The following is a 14,393-nucleotide window of genomic DNA, read 5'->3' as shown; positions in this document are numbered from 1 at the left end:
AGAGAGTAGCATTGACATATATATACTACCAAATGTAAAACAGATAGCTAGTGGGAAGCAGCTGCATAGCACAGGGAGATCAGCTCAGTGCCCTGTGACCACCTAGAGGGGTGGGATAGGGAGGGTGGGAGGGAGACGCAAGAGGGAGGGGATATGGGGATATATGTATACGTATAGCTGATTCACTTTGTTATACAGCAGAAACTAACACAACATTGTAAAGCAATTATACTCCAATAAAGATGATAAAAAAAAAAAAGAAATTCTACAAGTTACTTTTCTTTCAAAAAGTAGCCTAGGTTCCTCTTTGCTATCACTAAACTGTTAATTGATGACCTAATCAATGGTTCTTAACTGGGACCACTGTGCCTCCCAGGTAAATGTGGCAATCTCTGAAGACATTTTTGGTGGTCACAACTAGAGGGAAGAAGGGGTACCACCAGCACTCGCTAGGAAAAAGCCAGGGGTGCGGCTAAATACCCTATAATGCACAGTACAGGTCCCCACAGCAAAGATTTACGTGGTCTAAAATGTCAATAGTGCCAAAACTGAGAAATCCTGGCCTATACTGAAAACATATCATTAGCACACTTAACTTAATGGTATTCACTATACTATAGAAAAAAGATCTTATAGAAAGAACTTACCTGTACCAGGGGTAAATGAAGTTTTCCAACACTAATTCAAGAACCTGCATAAAAATTATTTTTCAAAGAAAAATCAAGTTAGTTAACTCATTCTGGGGAAATAAACTCTACTACTAAGAAATATATAATAAAAACTAAGTTTAGTAGCCCATATATTGACATCTAATATCACACTTTCACATGACAAAATGTATATGTCAACTTTACATGGTTGTGATGATGAAAGAAAACATATGAAAAAATACTTTGAAAACCATAAAAAAGAAAAACTACTATTAGAATGACACACATTTTAAAATATTCCTATAATTTAAAAAAATTTTTAAAAACCTAAACTGTTCTGACTCTGAAGCTTCACTGAACCAAAAAAGTTCTATGGAAATAAGGAAAATAATAGGCTAGTCTTTTGCATTCCTAACCCTCTCTGTAAGTTAGCATTCCCAGAATAAAATGAAGAAACAAATATATAAGACTTATGCAAAGGGTTACAATTAGGTGTCAGTGATTATCTTTGAAGCGAGGATAGTGACTAGAAGGGAGCATGAGGGGGCACTTCTGGGTGCTAATAATGTTTTTGTTTCTTGATCTGGGGGCTGGTTATATGAATATGCTCACTTTGTGAAAATTTTAGCTGTACACTGAAAATCAAGTTATATGTGAAAAAGTAACAAAACAAAACAAAAGAAATCCTGGGTGTTAAACATTCTGTTCCTTGAGCCTGGGTGGAGCAGTATAGTTTAATTTTTAAAAGGACTTGTAGCAGTGGGCATTAACTTTAAAAAACACTAGGGAGGGAATGAAACAATATATCTAATCTGACTATATACCTTCTCTGCAGCAGTAAAGAAGACTGTGGACTCTAAATACTAAGGCAACAAGATTTGGATTTTTTACTAAAAAAGTAAGCATTAGTGCTATCACCTGCAAAAATAAGATATATATAGACAGCGTTAGGACACAGAGAGGAGACTAGAAAATTTACCATTAAACATTTCATCTTATTAATATATTATTCCGCCAACTTCAATCAGAAGCCCTACTAAGTTTACATCTTAAGTAGCTCTTTTCTACAGCTCCACTGTTCAGGTCCTCATCTTCTCATCCCTATATATAGCAACAGCCTCTAAACTAGTCTCCCTCCTTCCATAAAGCTCCCCTCCACCCTCCATAAAGCTGCCAAAGTGATCTAAAACATATATTTGACCACATCACTCCCCTGCATGAAACCCTCAATATATCAAACCACAACATATCAAAGTAAGACAAGTGGAGCTGCACTGATTGTGAAGGGGCGAGAGAAAGCTGCTTGCCAGCCCCTGTGACCATCTACTTCCTTTTCACCTCCCACTGCATCCTGTGAGTCACATCTGAAAACTCTAGTTAGGCAATTTGAAAATCACTGACTTCCGATCAATTAAACTCCTTCAGCGTGGCCTTTTAAGTCTTCTGATGATCTGATTTCTAAAGGGCCATATAAAAATCAGTTAAGAACTAAGGCAGTCCTGGGTTTTAGACTGAGTTCTGCTACCAACCAAGTATGATACCTGAGAAAATTATTAAAACTCTCTAAACCCTTCCTTTGGTAAAACCATCAAATCAATAATAGCACCCTACTTCATAGGTTGTATGATTACATGAATAATGCAAGTACAGTGATTAGTACAATATCTACTATACAGTAAGTGATCGATAAATACTTGCTAATAGAGTCTGGTCTCTTCGTTGCCCACATCCTCCTTCGCATTTCACCCTCCAGTTTGCTGAACACTCCACCTTGTTTCAAAGCCTCTCTTTCCTTCCAAAAGCTATTCCCACACCCTGACATACCCTTTCCCAAACTATCAGGCTGATAAACTTCTAGTTATATTTCCTGACTGCTCCTCTCAACAGTTATGCATTTCTTCCTCTGTGCTAATGATACACCTTGTACATTTCTTCCATTATAGCCTGCATTACATTATATTGTATATGTCTGTTTAAATGGCTATCTCCCCTCCTAGACTAAAGTTCCCAGAAGAAAGGAACCATACCTGATTTCTCTTTTTATTCCTAGGGCCTAGTCCAGTTCCTGCCTACAGCAAGATCTCCGAAAATGTTTTTAAATATTGGAGCTAGTATTTATTGAACACCAATATGTGCCAGGCACTAGGCTAAGAGCTTTACATCAGTTTTTTCAATTTTTAAAAAGAAACGAAGTGTCAAACTACAAATAATACTCTTCGTAGAAGTCTTGTCTTCAACAGACCTCAAATCAGCACTCTCCAATAGAAATATAATGTGAGCCACATATATTATTTCAAATTTTCTAGTAGCTATGTTTTTTAAAAAGTAAAAAGAAACAGGTGAAGTTAATTTTATGATATATCTTATTTAACCCAATATACCCAAAATATCATATATGTAATCAACGTAAAATATATAATAGGATATTTTACATTTCTTTTTCCTTACTAAGTCCTCAAAATCCAGTACATATTTTACATATACAGCACATCTCAATCTGGACTAACACATTTCAAGTGTTTATCAATAGCCGCATGTGGCTAGTGGCTACTATACTGGACAGCACAGTCTTAAATCAGGGAATCTGAAGGATGAAAAAGAGCTTACAGAAGAAATGAAAAAGAAAAATGCCAACAGTTTAGCATTTATGCAGCATACTTTTAGCCAAAGAAAGATACAAACTGGGAAAAAGGACAATTAAGGCAGGATTCAGATGCCTAATGCTATTCTTCAACTAATTAGCATTCAGTTTAATTCAATACATATCTATCAGGTACCAACAATATATCTGGCACCTGCACTCAGTGCTGGGAACAAATAAGACCCATTCCCTGACTTCAAGGACTTGACTGCTTTCTCGGATGGAGAGACCAAGTCTCTCAAAGAAATAAATAAAACATGATGTTACCAAAAAGGTACATATAAAATGTGACTGGAACAAAGATAAGAGAACATGCTTTCTACTCCTACACTATGGAGAAACAGTGAAATGTATCTGACTCTCTGCTCAAGTTAGTGTCAAAAATGGGGTCACAATTCAGTAAGATATACATTGGCTCCTTGTAGCTCAGGTCTCCTTTGGAATTACAAAATGGTTATTTCTACTGTCCTATAATAAAAATGACTATTTTTATAAGAGGTAAACAATAACTAGGTAAAACATTACTTTTTTTGGCTAAAATGTCCATTTCAATTAGATATGGGATCCAAAAACATTTCTAGTTTACCATTCAAGCTGTATAACAATCAACTACCAGCCAAGAATTGATTAGGCAGCATATATTAAAATGCTCCGGGCTTCCCTGGTGGCGCAGTGGTTGGGAGTCCACCTGCCAATGCAGGGGACACGGCTTCGTGCCCCGGTCCGGGAAGATCCCACACGCCGCGGAGCAACTGGGCCCGTGAGTCACAACTACTGAGCCTGCGTGTCTGGAGCCTGTGCTCCGCAACAGGAGAGGCCGCGACAGTGAGAGGCCCGCGCACCGCGATGAAGAGTGGCCCCCGCTCGCCGCAACTGGAGAAAGCCCTCGCACAGAAACGAAGACCCAACACAGCCAAAATAAATAAATAAATAAATAAATAAATAAATAAATTTATTTAAAAAAAAAAATGCTCCATGATTAAATTTTCCATAGGTATTTAATACTTTCTGCTTGGGTATACATAGCAATTTTATTTAAATCAGTTACCTCTGAGAGAGATGCATCAACCTTGGAAGAAATTTTCAGGTCTAGCCATGGCTGGTAGTTCTCAAGCAGCAAGGCAGGTCTAAAGAAAATCATACAGTTAAACTGCTTGAAATCCAAAATGTAACTGGAAGGATCAACAAATTAAAAGTGTTTAACGTACCTATGTCGTTTACATTTCACTTTACCACAAACAGCACAGCTACGACCTTGAGGAAATAATTCCTGAAGTCCTAACTGCTAAAAAAGGGAAATGGGGAGATTTGTCTTTACTTTACGTATCATATTTACTAAAGAGAATCAACTTTCCAAAAGTTTGTTAATCAATGTATGAATTCAAAAGACATGATTTTTTTTTAACTAGTATCTGCTTTAACACTGAAACCATTATTTGTAATAAATAATACTTGCTATACCAAACTGCCAATAGGAAAAAAATACCTAATGAAATGCTTTACAATAACTAAGCCAAATTTTCAAGCTTAAAATTAAAGTCAATTGTTATGCTCACTTACTAAAAAAAAAAAAAAAAAAAATCTATATTTGAAAATGATACTCTACTGCAAAGGTATAAGAAAAAACTATTTTCTATTTCTCCAAAACCTTGAATTCAGTGAGGGAGAAGACGCATGAAAACTAGTAAGGTTCCTGACCAAATACGGGGTATCACTTTCAGCTGTGTTTCCTCTGAGTAGAAATATCAACCAACCTGAGATGAGGGACTACATCAACTTGGAGAATTTTCAAGGAAGACTTCAAGATATCCCACTCAATCCTGATCTACACAGTAGGGACTTTGCCTACCAGAGACAGACTCAATACACTACCATCTTTATCAAAGTTCAGAAAAATTAATTATTTTCGTTAAAGAAATATTACTGGTTTGTTTCTATGGAGCAAATAAACATTTAGGGAACAAATAGTTCCCTGTTTGTGTCTGTGCCTCAGAATCACCTGGAAGGCTTTTAACAGGTCTTAATTACAAGGCCCTAACCCAGAACTATTCAATCAAAATCTAGCGGTAGGGCCCAGGAGTCTGTACTTTTTAAAAGATTCCTCAGGTGATTCTACTGTACAACCAACTTTGGAAACCTCTGTTTTAATTCACTGTCCTCATAGTTAATATGCAGTCAAAGGACACTCTAAAATTGTGGAGCCCAATTTTCTGAGAGTTTTTTATTTTCTTTCTATAGCTCCTCCTGGGAGACCTATATACTTTAAAAATAAACATATATGCAAATTTCACTTTAAAAATGTTCTGATGTCTTCCATTATTAAATAATAGCAGATGTATTTTTTAAAAATCACTGCTTTAACATGCTTTCATGAACAATATCGAATAGCACAGGGTCATACATACTAACTGTTTTAAAAGTAAGAACACATATATTTTACCTTGGGTTTGTATTTTATCGTGAAGAATATATTTGGTAAGAGAGAATCAGGTCCTAATGAGCAGTAGAATGTGACAACTCCAGCAACAAACGACCAGAAGATCATTAAAACATGAAGATACCTTAGAAATAAAGGAAGGTAATTATTAGAACCAAAAAAAAGCATATACCACTAATTTGTCCCTTCATTGATTTCACAAGTTTTTAATTAAGCACCTACCGTACCAGGCTGAAGCAACTTCTCCAGTCATGATTTTCTGTAATGTATCTACTAACTATAAGAATCACAGAATGTATGCTATCAAATGTATATTTCATTAAAAGTATAAAGAAGTATAAATTCTCAATATTTCATAATTTGGTACCTAGGTTGTCATATTTAGCCAATACCACATTTTTCCAGAATACCTTCTAATGACAGTGTAGTATTCAAACCCCACCAAAATTCTGATTATTTTTCATTAAATCAATTTTACTGAGTGCCCGTTTTGTGCTACATAGTACTAGGCTCTAGGGATACAGTAAGGAACAGCACTGCCATGGTCTCTATTTGCATGGAAAACACTATCTGGTAGGTATAACAGGTAAGTAAGTAAATACAATACAGTGTGATGATTTGTTCTATATTATGACAGAGAAAGTATGCATGATACGAGAACTCCTAGGGCAAAATACACAACCCAAACTTGAAAAGACAGAAAAACTTTTTTCAGAGAAAGTTGTGTCTGTGGAAAACCTTAAAGAGTAGGAGAAAACCAACAGAAGAGGACAGGGTAGAGGAAGGAGGGACTGGGGAAGAGGCAGGGGAATTCAAACTGGAGAGAACTACGTGGGCTAAGATCTGAGCACAGTTCCAAGGAAGAAGTGGCCTTGAGATGAATCTAGAAAAGCCAAGCCAAAGCCACATGACACAGTGTCATAGAGTAAGCCATATTAAGGTGTCCCGATACAGCCAGTCCTCACAGCGCACAGCTCTGACGTGCATACATTTCAGTTGCCAAGACTTTGTGAGACACCAGCCCCCCAACATCACAGTTCAAATTCTAATTACCCCGTCACGGCTGTTAGCTGTGCAAACCGTACAGTACAAACTTTGGTGCTAGCTCTTCAGGCCACAAATCACTACGAAGTGAGAAGAGAATGAAGCCAATCCACAGAGAGAAGCAGGAAAATCCGGGAGGTGAAGAAAGTATTGGCAGTATTCCAAACCCTGGTTCTATGTGTCTCTGAGGCCCAGCTACACTCCAGTTCTTTCTGCACTTACATAATCTTCCCATGATTTCCCTCTTTGCCAAACCTACTGTGAGCTGAGTCAAGAGTCCTGAGTAATGCCCAGGAGACAATGAAGAGTTTTAAGAAGATTTTAAGAATTTTTAAGAGTTTTAAGAAAAAGAGTAGTATCACCAGATGATCAGTAGACACTCAGGCGGCAATATGGAGAATGGCCTAAACTGGAAACATGCGGGCTAATTAGAAAGCTGCTGAAGTAATTAATCTAGGAGAGTCTACAGATGGCCTGTACTAGGGAAGAGACTTAGAAATAAAAAGAAGCTGACTGTTTTGAGACATCTAGGAGGAAGAATTAAGGGGACTAAGTAGTTGATTAGATGCAAGGAGAAGGGAGAGATTAAAAATCAGTTCCCTTTGGACATGTTGAGTTTCAGATATCTCAAGACATGTCAAGCAGAAATGTTCCATAACCAGCCAAATATTGGGTAGTTTAGATCTCTGCAGAGAATATGGGCCAAGGATAAAGGTTTGGAAATTACCGGCACAAAGATCACTGAAGTCATGGGAACGAATGACATGACCAGGGAAAAGCTGCAGAATGAAAAAAGAAGAGAACATAATACATTTAAGAAATAAGCAGAACAAGAGGAATCCGTAAAGGAATCTAGTAATTAGACGAGTTGAGAAGACAACCGGGGGTCAAGTCAAAATGGCTGTCAATATAAAAAAAGAAAGAAAACATTTGAACAGGGATGAAGTAGTTAACATGATCAAATAGTTGTAAAATAAAGTGAGACAGATTGAGAAGTGTCCGTCAGTTTTAGCAATAAGAGAGCCACTGATGAACTAGGCAAAAGCAATTTTAGTAGAATGGTAAAGGACTGCAGTGGATTGAAGAGAGGTGGGGAAGTGGAACTGGTACATGTGGATAATTCTCTTTTTAAAGGAAAGAAGAGCTAAGGTGTTCGCTGGAGAGGGACAATGAGGAAAGGTGTTTAGAAAAACCTGATCATATTTAAATGTTAATAGGAGAGAAGGAGAAAAGAGAGAAAAAGGTAGGAGAGAAAAGATAACTTGAAAGAATTATTTTCTCCTAGAGAAGATAGGAGTAGTTGGGATTCAGAGCCAAAATAGAAGAAATAGTTTTAACAGGAAGAGATATCTCCTCCCCAATACCAGAGAGAAAGAATAGATTGATGAGAATGGAGTCAAACCTGTAGATTTCGAAACAGGAATTTATGATGGCCTTTAGGTGAAACAGGAGATGTTGAGAGTAAAGGGCGAAGGTGGCATGAACGGAAGTTCTAGAAGACTGGGGAAGTTCTGAAACAGCTGCTGGGAAGAAGTAAAGAGAAGGGTATCCTGGGGAACTGCTGAGCAGTACTGAGGCTGAAGAGTTAAATTTACAGGTGTGGGATCTTCTCTAGCAACATTCAGTAACCAGGATATAAACACTAAAAAAAGCAAGCAGCATCACTGATCCAAGATTTGAAGTTTGTCAGGTGAGTGGAACGTAAGGAAAGAGAGTCAAAGATACTGGCAATAGAGTGGTTGAAGTGATGGACAATGGAATCTAAGCTAGACTGACTCTAAACTACATAGGAAAGTAAGTGACAACAGAAGAGGGACAATGGATAGGAAGAAGGCAGAGGAATCGGGAGGCTGAGAAAAGCAGGCTTTTCTGAATGAGAGAAGTAGGCACTGGTCAGCAAGTGGGAGGTTTGATTTTTAAGATTTCACAGGTAGAACACTCTCTGGTGATAACAAGGGCCACCATATGGTGGTCCAAGTGGGAGACTGTACAGGAGTCACCTCGAGATAGACTAGCATATTTGATGGGCTACTTGCACAAACACTGAAGTCACCTAGAATGATGGCAGAATTTAAAATGGAGAGAAAGTCTATAAACCAGAAGCTTATAGTACAAGTGACCTGGAGATCAGTGAGAAAACAGACAGATGGTATATGTTTCAAAGGAGTAAGAGACTTCTATTTCCTTGACAGAATAATTTGTACCAGACTTGCCTTCCTGCCATAAACAACTATAAAACTGAACAAAACATGTGCAGCAACTGCTTTTAGGCACTGGATAACAGGCAATATACAGCAACAGAATCTTTAAGAGAAGGGAAGCACACAAGTGAGTTCCACATTGATCCCAGTTCTTTGACTGGGGACAACTGCCCAAGTGCAGCATGGAATAGAAAAGGTTACAGAAGATATTGTGAAGATCTGGGATTTCAGAATTGGGGAATAAAGCATCAAGTAGTGAGAAGGTGAAGACAGATGATTAAAGATGCTTACGTATTATAGACAGTGACCAAGTAAGTGCAAAAGCTGTGAGACAAAGGCTGCACCACCCAACTAGATGAAACTGCCTGGTCTCCAGGCTTCCAAGGCAATTCTATACTTGAGAAACATCCACTACATACCGATTATTAAATGCTCTCACTCAGCACTTAAAACATAAACATGATTACTATTCACTCAAAAAACTGCTATGGCTTAATGTTGCCTGCAGGATGAAACACAAACCCCTTAAACCTTTATGGTCCCTTTCAAGCTGACCCCAACCCACCTTTCTACTCTTATTTCTTCTCATTCCTTTATACAAAGCTTCACTCCAACCAATAACATAATTGACATCAAGTTTTAAAGAAACATTAAGTCTGGAAACTAACTCAATAGGTTACACAGGTATTCACAGAGGAAATTATGAAATTCATGTCCATAGCCACTTACTGAAAATCATTTTGAGCCGGAGAGATATGACTCAGAATTCAGAATTTTTAGGATTCCTGAACAGTTTTATAGCATATATTTCATAAATAACATAACATAATATGTTAATGAGGTCTGATACAGTACTCCATAATCAGATATTAATATTTCTGCAGCAAAACATATAAACAATAAATAAATAAGTCAGAAATAAATACTATAAATAGTCTCATGTCTATTGAGGTCAGGTTTTGTCATCAAATGCCAAACTTAGGGGAAAAGTTACTTCTTCAGAGCTTTTTTGATCTCAGAATTACAGATTAGGAATTGTAGACCTGTGCTTAGACTGAATGACAATAAACACTACATGCAATATGTATACTGCTATAACTAGGGCAAGCAATAACTAAGGCATTATTTAAGAAGGAAATCTATAGCATTAAATGCATTAATCCTGTTGTTCTCAACCAAGGGTGATCTCACTGCCCAGGGGACATGTGGCAGTATATGGAGACATTTTGATAGTCACAACGGTAGGGAGAGGGAGAAGGGGAGTGTGGTACTTACATCACATGACTAGAGGCTAGGACTCTGCTAAATATCTTACAGTGTTCAGGACAGCCCCCCACAGCAAAGAATTATCTGACCCAAATTATCAACAGTGTTGAGGTTGAGAAACCTCGCATTAATCAGAGACAAAGAAATGCTGAAAACCGTCAAGCTAAGCATTCAGAAGGATGGGGGGAAAAATGCAAATCCAAACACGTTAAAAGGAAGGAAACACTGAAGAGAAGAACAGAAATCAATAAAGTAGACAATAATGATAAGACAAAAAACAAAATTAAGCTGGTTCTTTGGAAAAACTAATAAAATAAGCAAACCTCTAACTGGATACTACTGAAAGTTTTAGGGCACCAATAATTACTCTAAAAACTGATAATTAAGAGAAAAGTGTAAGTATTTAACCCACTTTTCCAATTTGAGATGTACTTCATTGTAACTAAATAGACCTAATGGAGGATGGAGTAAAGCAATTTTACACACACACACACAAGAATTTAAACTAAAAACTACAGAAGGAATGAAAGAATACAAAATCATTATGTTGCATCCTATAATGAAGTAACTGATTCAGGGAGTAAATGGTGAAACCAAAGAGAAAGTTTGTTGGGCAGTTGTCACCACCTGAATCCACAAAGTGAGGCAACTCCATCTAATGTGGAGTTAGCCTCTGATGTGATGTAACAGGATGTACACAGCATCAGTGAAGTACTCTTGCACCAAATAAATAAATAAATTTAAAAAATCTAAATCTAATTGAGCCTATAAATCTAACTCCCTGTCTACAAAAAATATAAAGGTGCAGGTGAGAGTAAAAAAAGAAGACACCACAAGGAAACTATCAGCAAAATCCAAGGTGTGAACAAATGACTCAGTTTCTTCAACAACTCAATAGCAAGGAGGGAAAAAAGAGCGGGTGAGGAGGAATGTTCTAGATTAGGGTTGACAAACTATGGCTTATGGATAGCCCTCAAGCTAAGAAAGATTTTTACATTTTTAAAGGGCTCTTTTAAAAAATAATATGGGGGCCTTCCCTAGTGGCGCAGTGGTTAAGAAACCGCCTACTAACGCAGGGGACAAGGGTTTGAGCCCTGGTCCGGGAAGATCCCACATGCCACAGAGCAACTAAGCCCGTGAGCCACAACTACTGAAGCCCGCGCTCTAGAGCCTGTGCTCTGCAACAAGAGAAGCCACTGCAGTGAGAAGGCCACACACCACAATGAAGAGTAGCCCACGCTCGCTGCAACTAGAGAAACCCCACGCGCAGCAACGAAGACCCAACACAGCCAAAAATAAATAAATAAATAAATAAAATTTTTAAAATAATAATAATAAGATGGGAAAGAGACCTGATGTAGCCCGCAAAGCCGAAAATATTTATTCTCTGACACTTTACAGAAAAAGTTTGCCAACTCCTGTTCTAGATTATAAGATATTTACAAAAGTTTAAGAAATGCATCAACTACATAAAATGAGTGGACCTAGTTTAGATTCTGATTAGAACAAATGCACTACAAATTTTTTTTTTTATAAATTTATTTTTTATTTTTATTTATTTTTGGCTGCGTTGGGTATTTGTTGCCACGTGGGCTTTCTCTAGTTGCAGCGAGCGGGGGCTACTCTTCATTGCAGTGTGCGGGCTTCTCATTGCGGTGGCTTCTCTTGTTGCGGAGCAAGGGCTCTAGGTGCGCAGGCTTCAGTAGTTGTGGCTCACGGGCTCAGTAGTTGTGGCTCGGGGGCTCTAGAACGCAGCTCAGTAATTGTGACGCACGGGCTTAGTTGCTCCGCAGCATGTGGGATCTTCCCGGACCAGGGATTGAACCCGTGTCCCCTGCATTGGCAGGCGGATTCTTAACCACTGCGCCACCAGGGAAGTCCCTACAAATTTTTATATAATTAGGAAAATTTGATTATGGACTGGTTATTAGAAGACATTAAGAATTATTGTTAATTCTGTAAGGTTATGGTTTTCTGTAGAATCATTTACTTTTTAAGGGAGGAAGGTTAGACTTTTTTAAAACATTGATGGTTACTGAAGCTGAGCGATGGGTGCTTAGAGGTTCCCTGCACTCTCTTTTTTCTATGTATGCTTGGAAATTTTCAAAACCAAAAGTTAAAAAGACAAGGTTTTAGCAAGACAGATGAGGGAATTAAAAAAAAAGAGAGGATACAAATATACAATACAGAATGAAAAAGAAATAATCATAGCTATAACTGAAATGAAGAGTAAGACTATAAACAACTATATGTATGCTCATAAATTAGATAACCTATATGACTTAAATTTTTAGAAAAAGACAAAAATGCCATAAATTAGGAAGTGAAGAACTTGAATAGACCAATTATCATTAGAGGAATTAAAATATAATCAGAGACCTGACTATAAAAAAAAGACCCCTGGCCCAAATGGTTTTACCAAACTTTCATAAAACAGATAATCTCTACTTTATACAGACTGCTTTCAGAGGGAAAAAATGAGAAAAAGCTGCTAATTTTAAAGGATTAATATAATTTTAATTCCCCAACCTGATAAAGATAATATAAGCAAATCATTAGGTCTATTTTACTTATGAATATAGATATGAAGTACTAAGTAAAATATTAGTTAACTAAAACTAGCAGTATATCATAAAATAAAGAATAATACCATAAGAAAGGCATATTTTTTAAACAGTTCAATATCTTTAAATCTACACCATGAACTAAAGGAGGGAAAAAAAAATCAAAACAATGAGGCCTCTTGACCTAACTACTAGTTTACAGGGAACACAGAGGGAAAAGAACATGCCCCAAAACACTACAGGGATGCAATCAGCAAAAGCCAGACTGTGGAAAACTCTACAGAACAAATGGCCAATTTCCTCAACAAATAAATTACAAGGTTAAAAAAAGGGAGGGTGGAGGGAAGGCAACATTCAGATTAAAAGATCATATTTGGATCTTATATAATTAACTGTACAAAGCTGTTTATGAGTAAGATTCATTACGGATGGAGTAATGGATAGACAGACACACAATAAAGCATATAAAAATACAGTAAAATGTTCGAAAGCAAACTTATGGTCACCAAAGGGGAAACACCGGCGGAGGGATAACTCAGGAGCTTGGGATGAACATACACACAGTACTGTATATAAGATAGATAACCAACAAGGACCTACTGTATAGCACAGGGAACTCTACTCAATATTCTGTGATAACCTATACAAGAAAAGGATCTAAAAAAGAATGAATATATGTATATGTATAACTGAATCACTTTGCTGTACACCTGGAAACTAGCACAACACTGTGAATCAACTATGCTCCAATAAAAAAAAAATGTAAAATGTTAATGTTAAATATAGGCAAAACATAATTGGTCGTTTACTGTAAATTTCAACATTGCTATATGTTTAAAACTGTTCATCATAAAATGTTGGAGGGTAAAGCTCTAACAAATTCAGGGAAATCTGAACACTGAATAGATATTTAAGGATGCTAAGAAATTATTTTTTTTTTAATGTGAAATGGTATTGTGCTTACGTAGAAAAAAAGTTCCCATCTATTAGAGATACATACTGAAATGTTTAATGTTTGCTGATAAAATATGTCATGTGGGATTTCCTTCAAAATAATTGGGGGAGGGGGTGATACTGGACTTTGAGCTGATCATTTTTGAAGCTGGGTGATATGTATTTAGAGGTTTCATTGTACTATTCTATTTTTATTTTGTGTTTTAAGTTTTCCATAATAAAGTTTTTAAATGAAAAAAAAGCTATTAAAAGGACATAAGAGCAGATCTGAATGAATGGAGAAAGATTATGTTTATGGATGAAACCATTAAATACAGTTAAGTCATCAATTCTACCCAGATTAATTTACAAATTAAATAAAAACTGTGCAAATTCTTTGCCCTCCTCACATCAAAAGCAGGAGCCTAATTTCCTTCCCCTTGAATAGAGGCTGGCCTTAATAACTCACTCCTAACCAAAAGAATGTGGCAGAAGTGAAGGTGCCTAACTGCCTAACTTCCAAGGATAGGTCATAAAAAAGATACAGCTTCCACCAGAATCTCTTTCTCAGGATATTCACCCTTGTAACCCAGCACCAGGTTGGGAAAAAAGCCACACGTGAAGGCCATATGTACATGTTCTGGCCTACAACCCAGC

General features: G+C 37.1%; 1 protein-coding gene across 2 annotated transcripts in view; it reads right to left on the bottom strand.

The window, feature by feature from the left end:
* Window positions 1-14,393, bottom strand: part of SNX14 (sorting nexin 14) — a 73,731-nt gene that overhangs the window by 51,491 nt on the left and 7,847 nt on the right. For both annotated transcript variants that reach the window (XM_061207731.1, XM_061207732.1), the window contains exons 2-5: window positions 5,732-5,852; window positions 4,500-4,576; window positions 4,340-4,418; window positions 648-691 (exon numbers count right to left, since the gene is read on the bottom strand). In XM_061207731.1, the coding sequence (XP_061063714.1) occupies window positions 648-691; window positions 4,340-4,418; window positions 4,500-4,576; window positions 5,732-5,852 (321 nt within the window). The remainder of the gene's footprint in view (window positions 1-647; window positions 692-4,339; window positions 4,419-4,499; window positions 4,577-5,731; window positions 5,853-14,393) is intronic.

Source organism: Eubalaena glacialis, chromosome 12 (assembly GCF_028564815.1).
Source record: "Eubalaena glacialis isolate mEubGla1 chromosome 12, mEubGla1.1.hap2.+ XY, whole genome shotgun sequence".
NCBI lineage: Eukaryota > Metazoa > Chordata > Mammalia > Artiodactyla > Balaenidae > Eubalaena > Eubalaena glacialis.
Note: the sequence above shows the minus strand (reverse complement) of the source record. Positions and strands in the feature narration are given on the sequence as shown.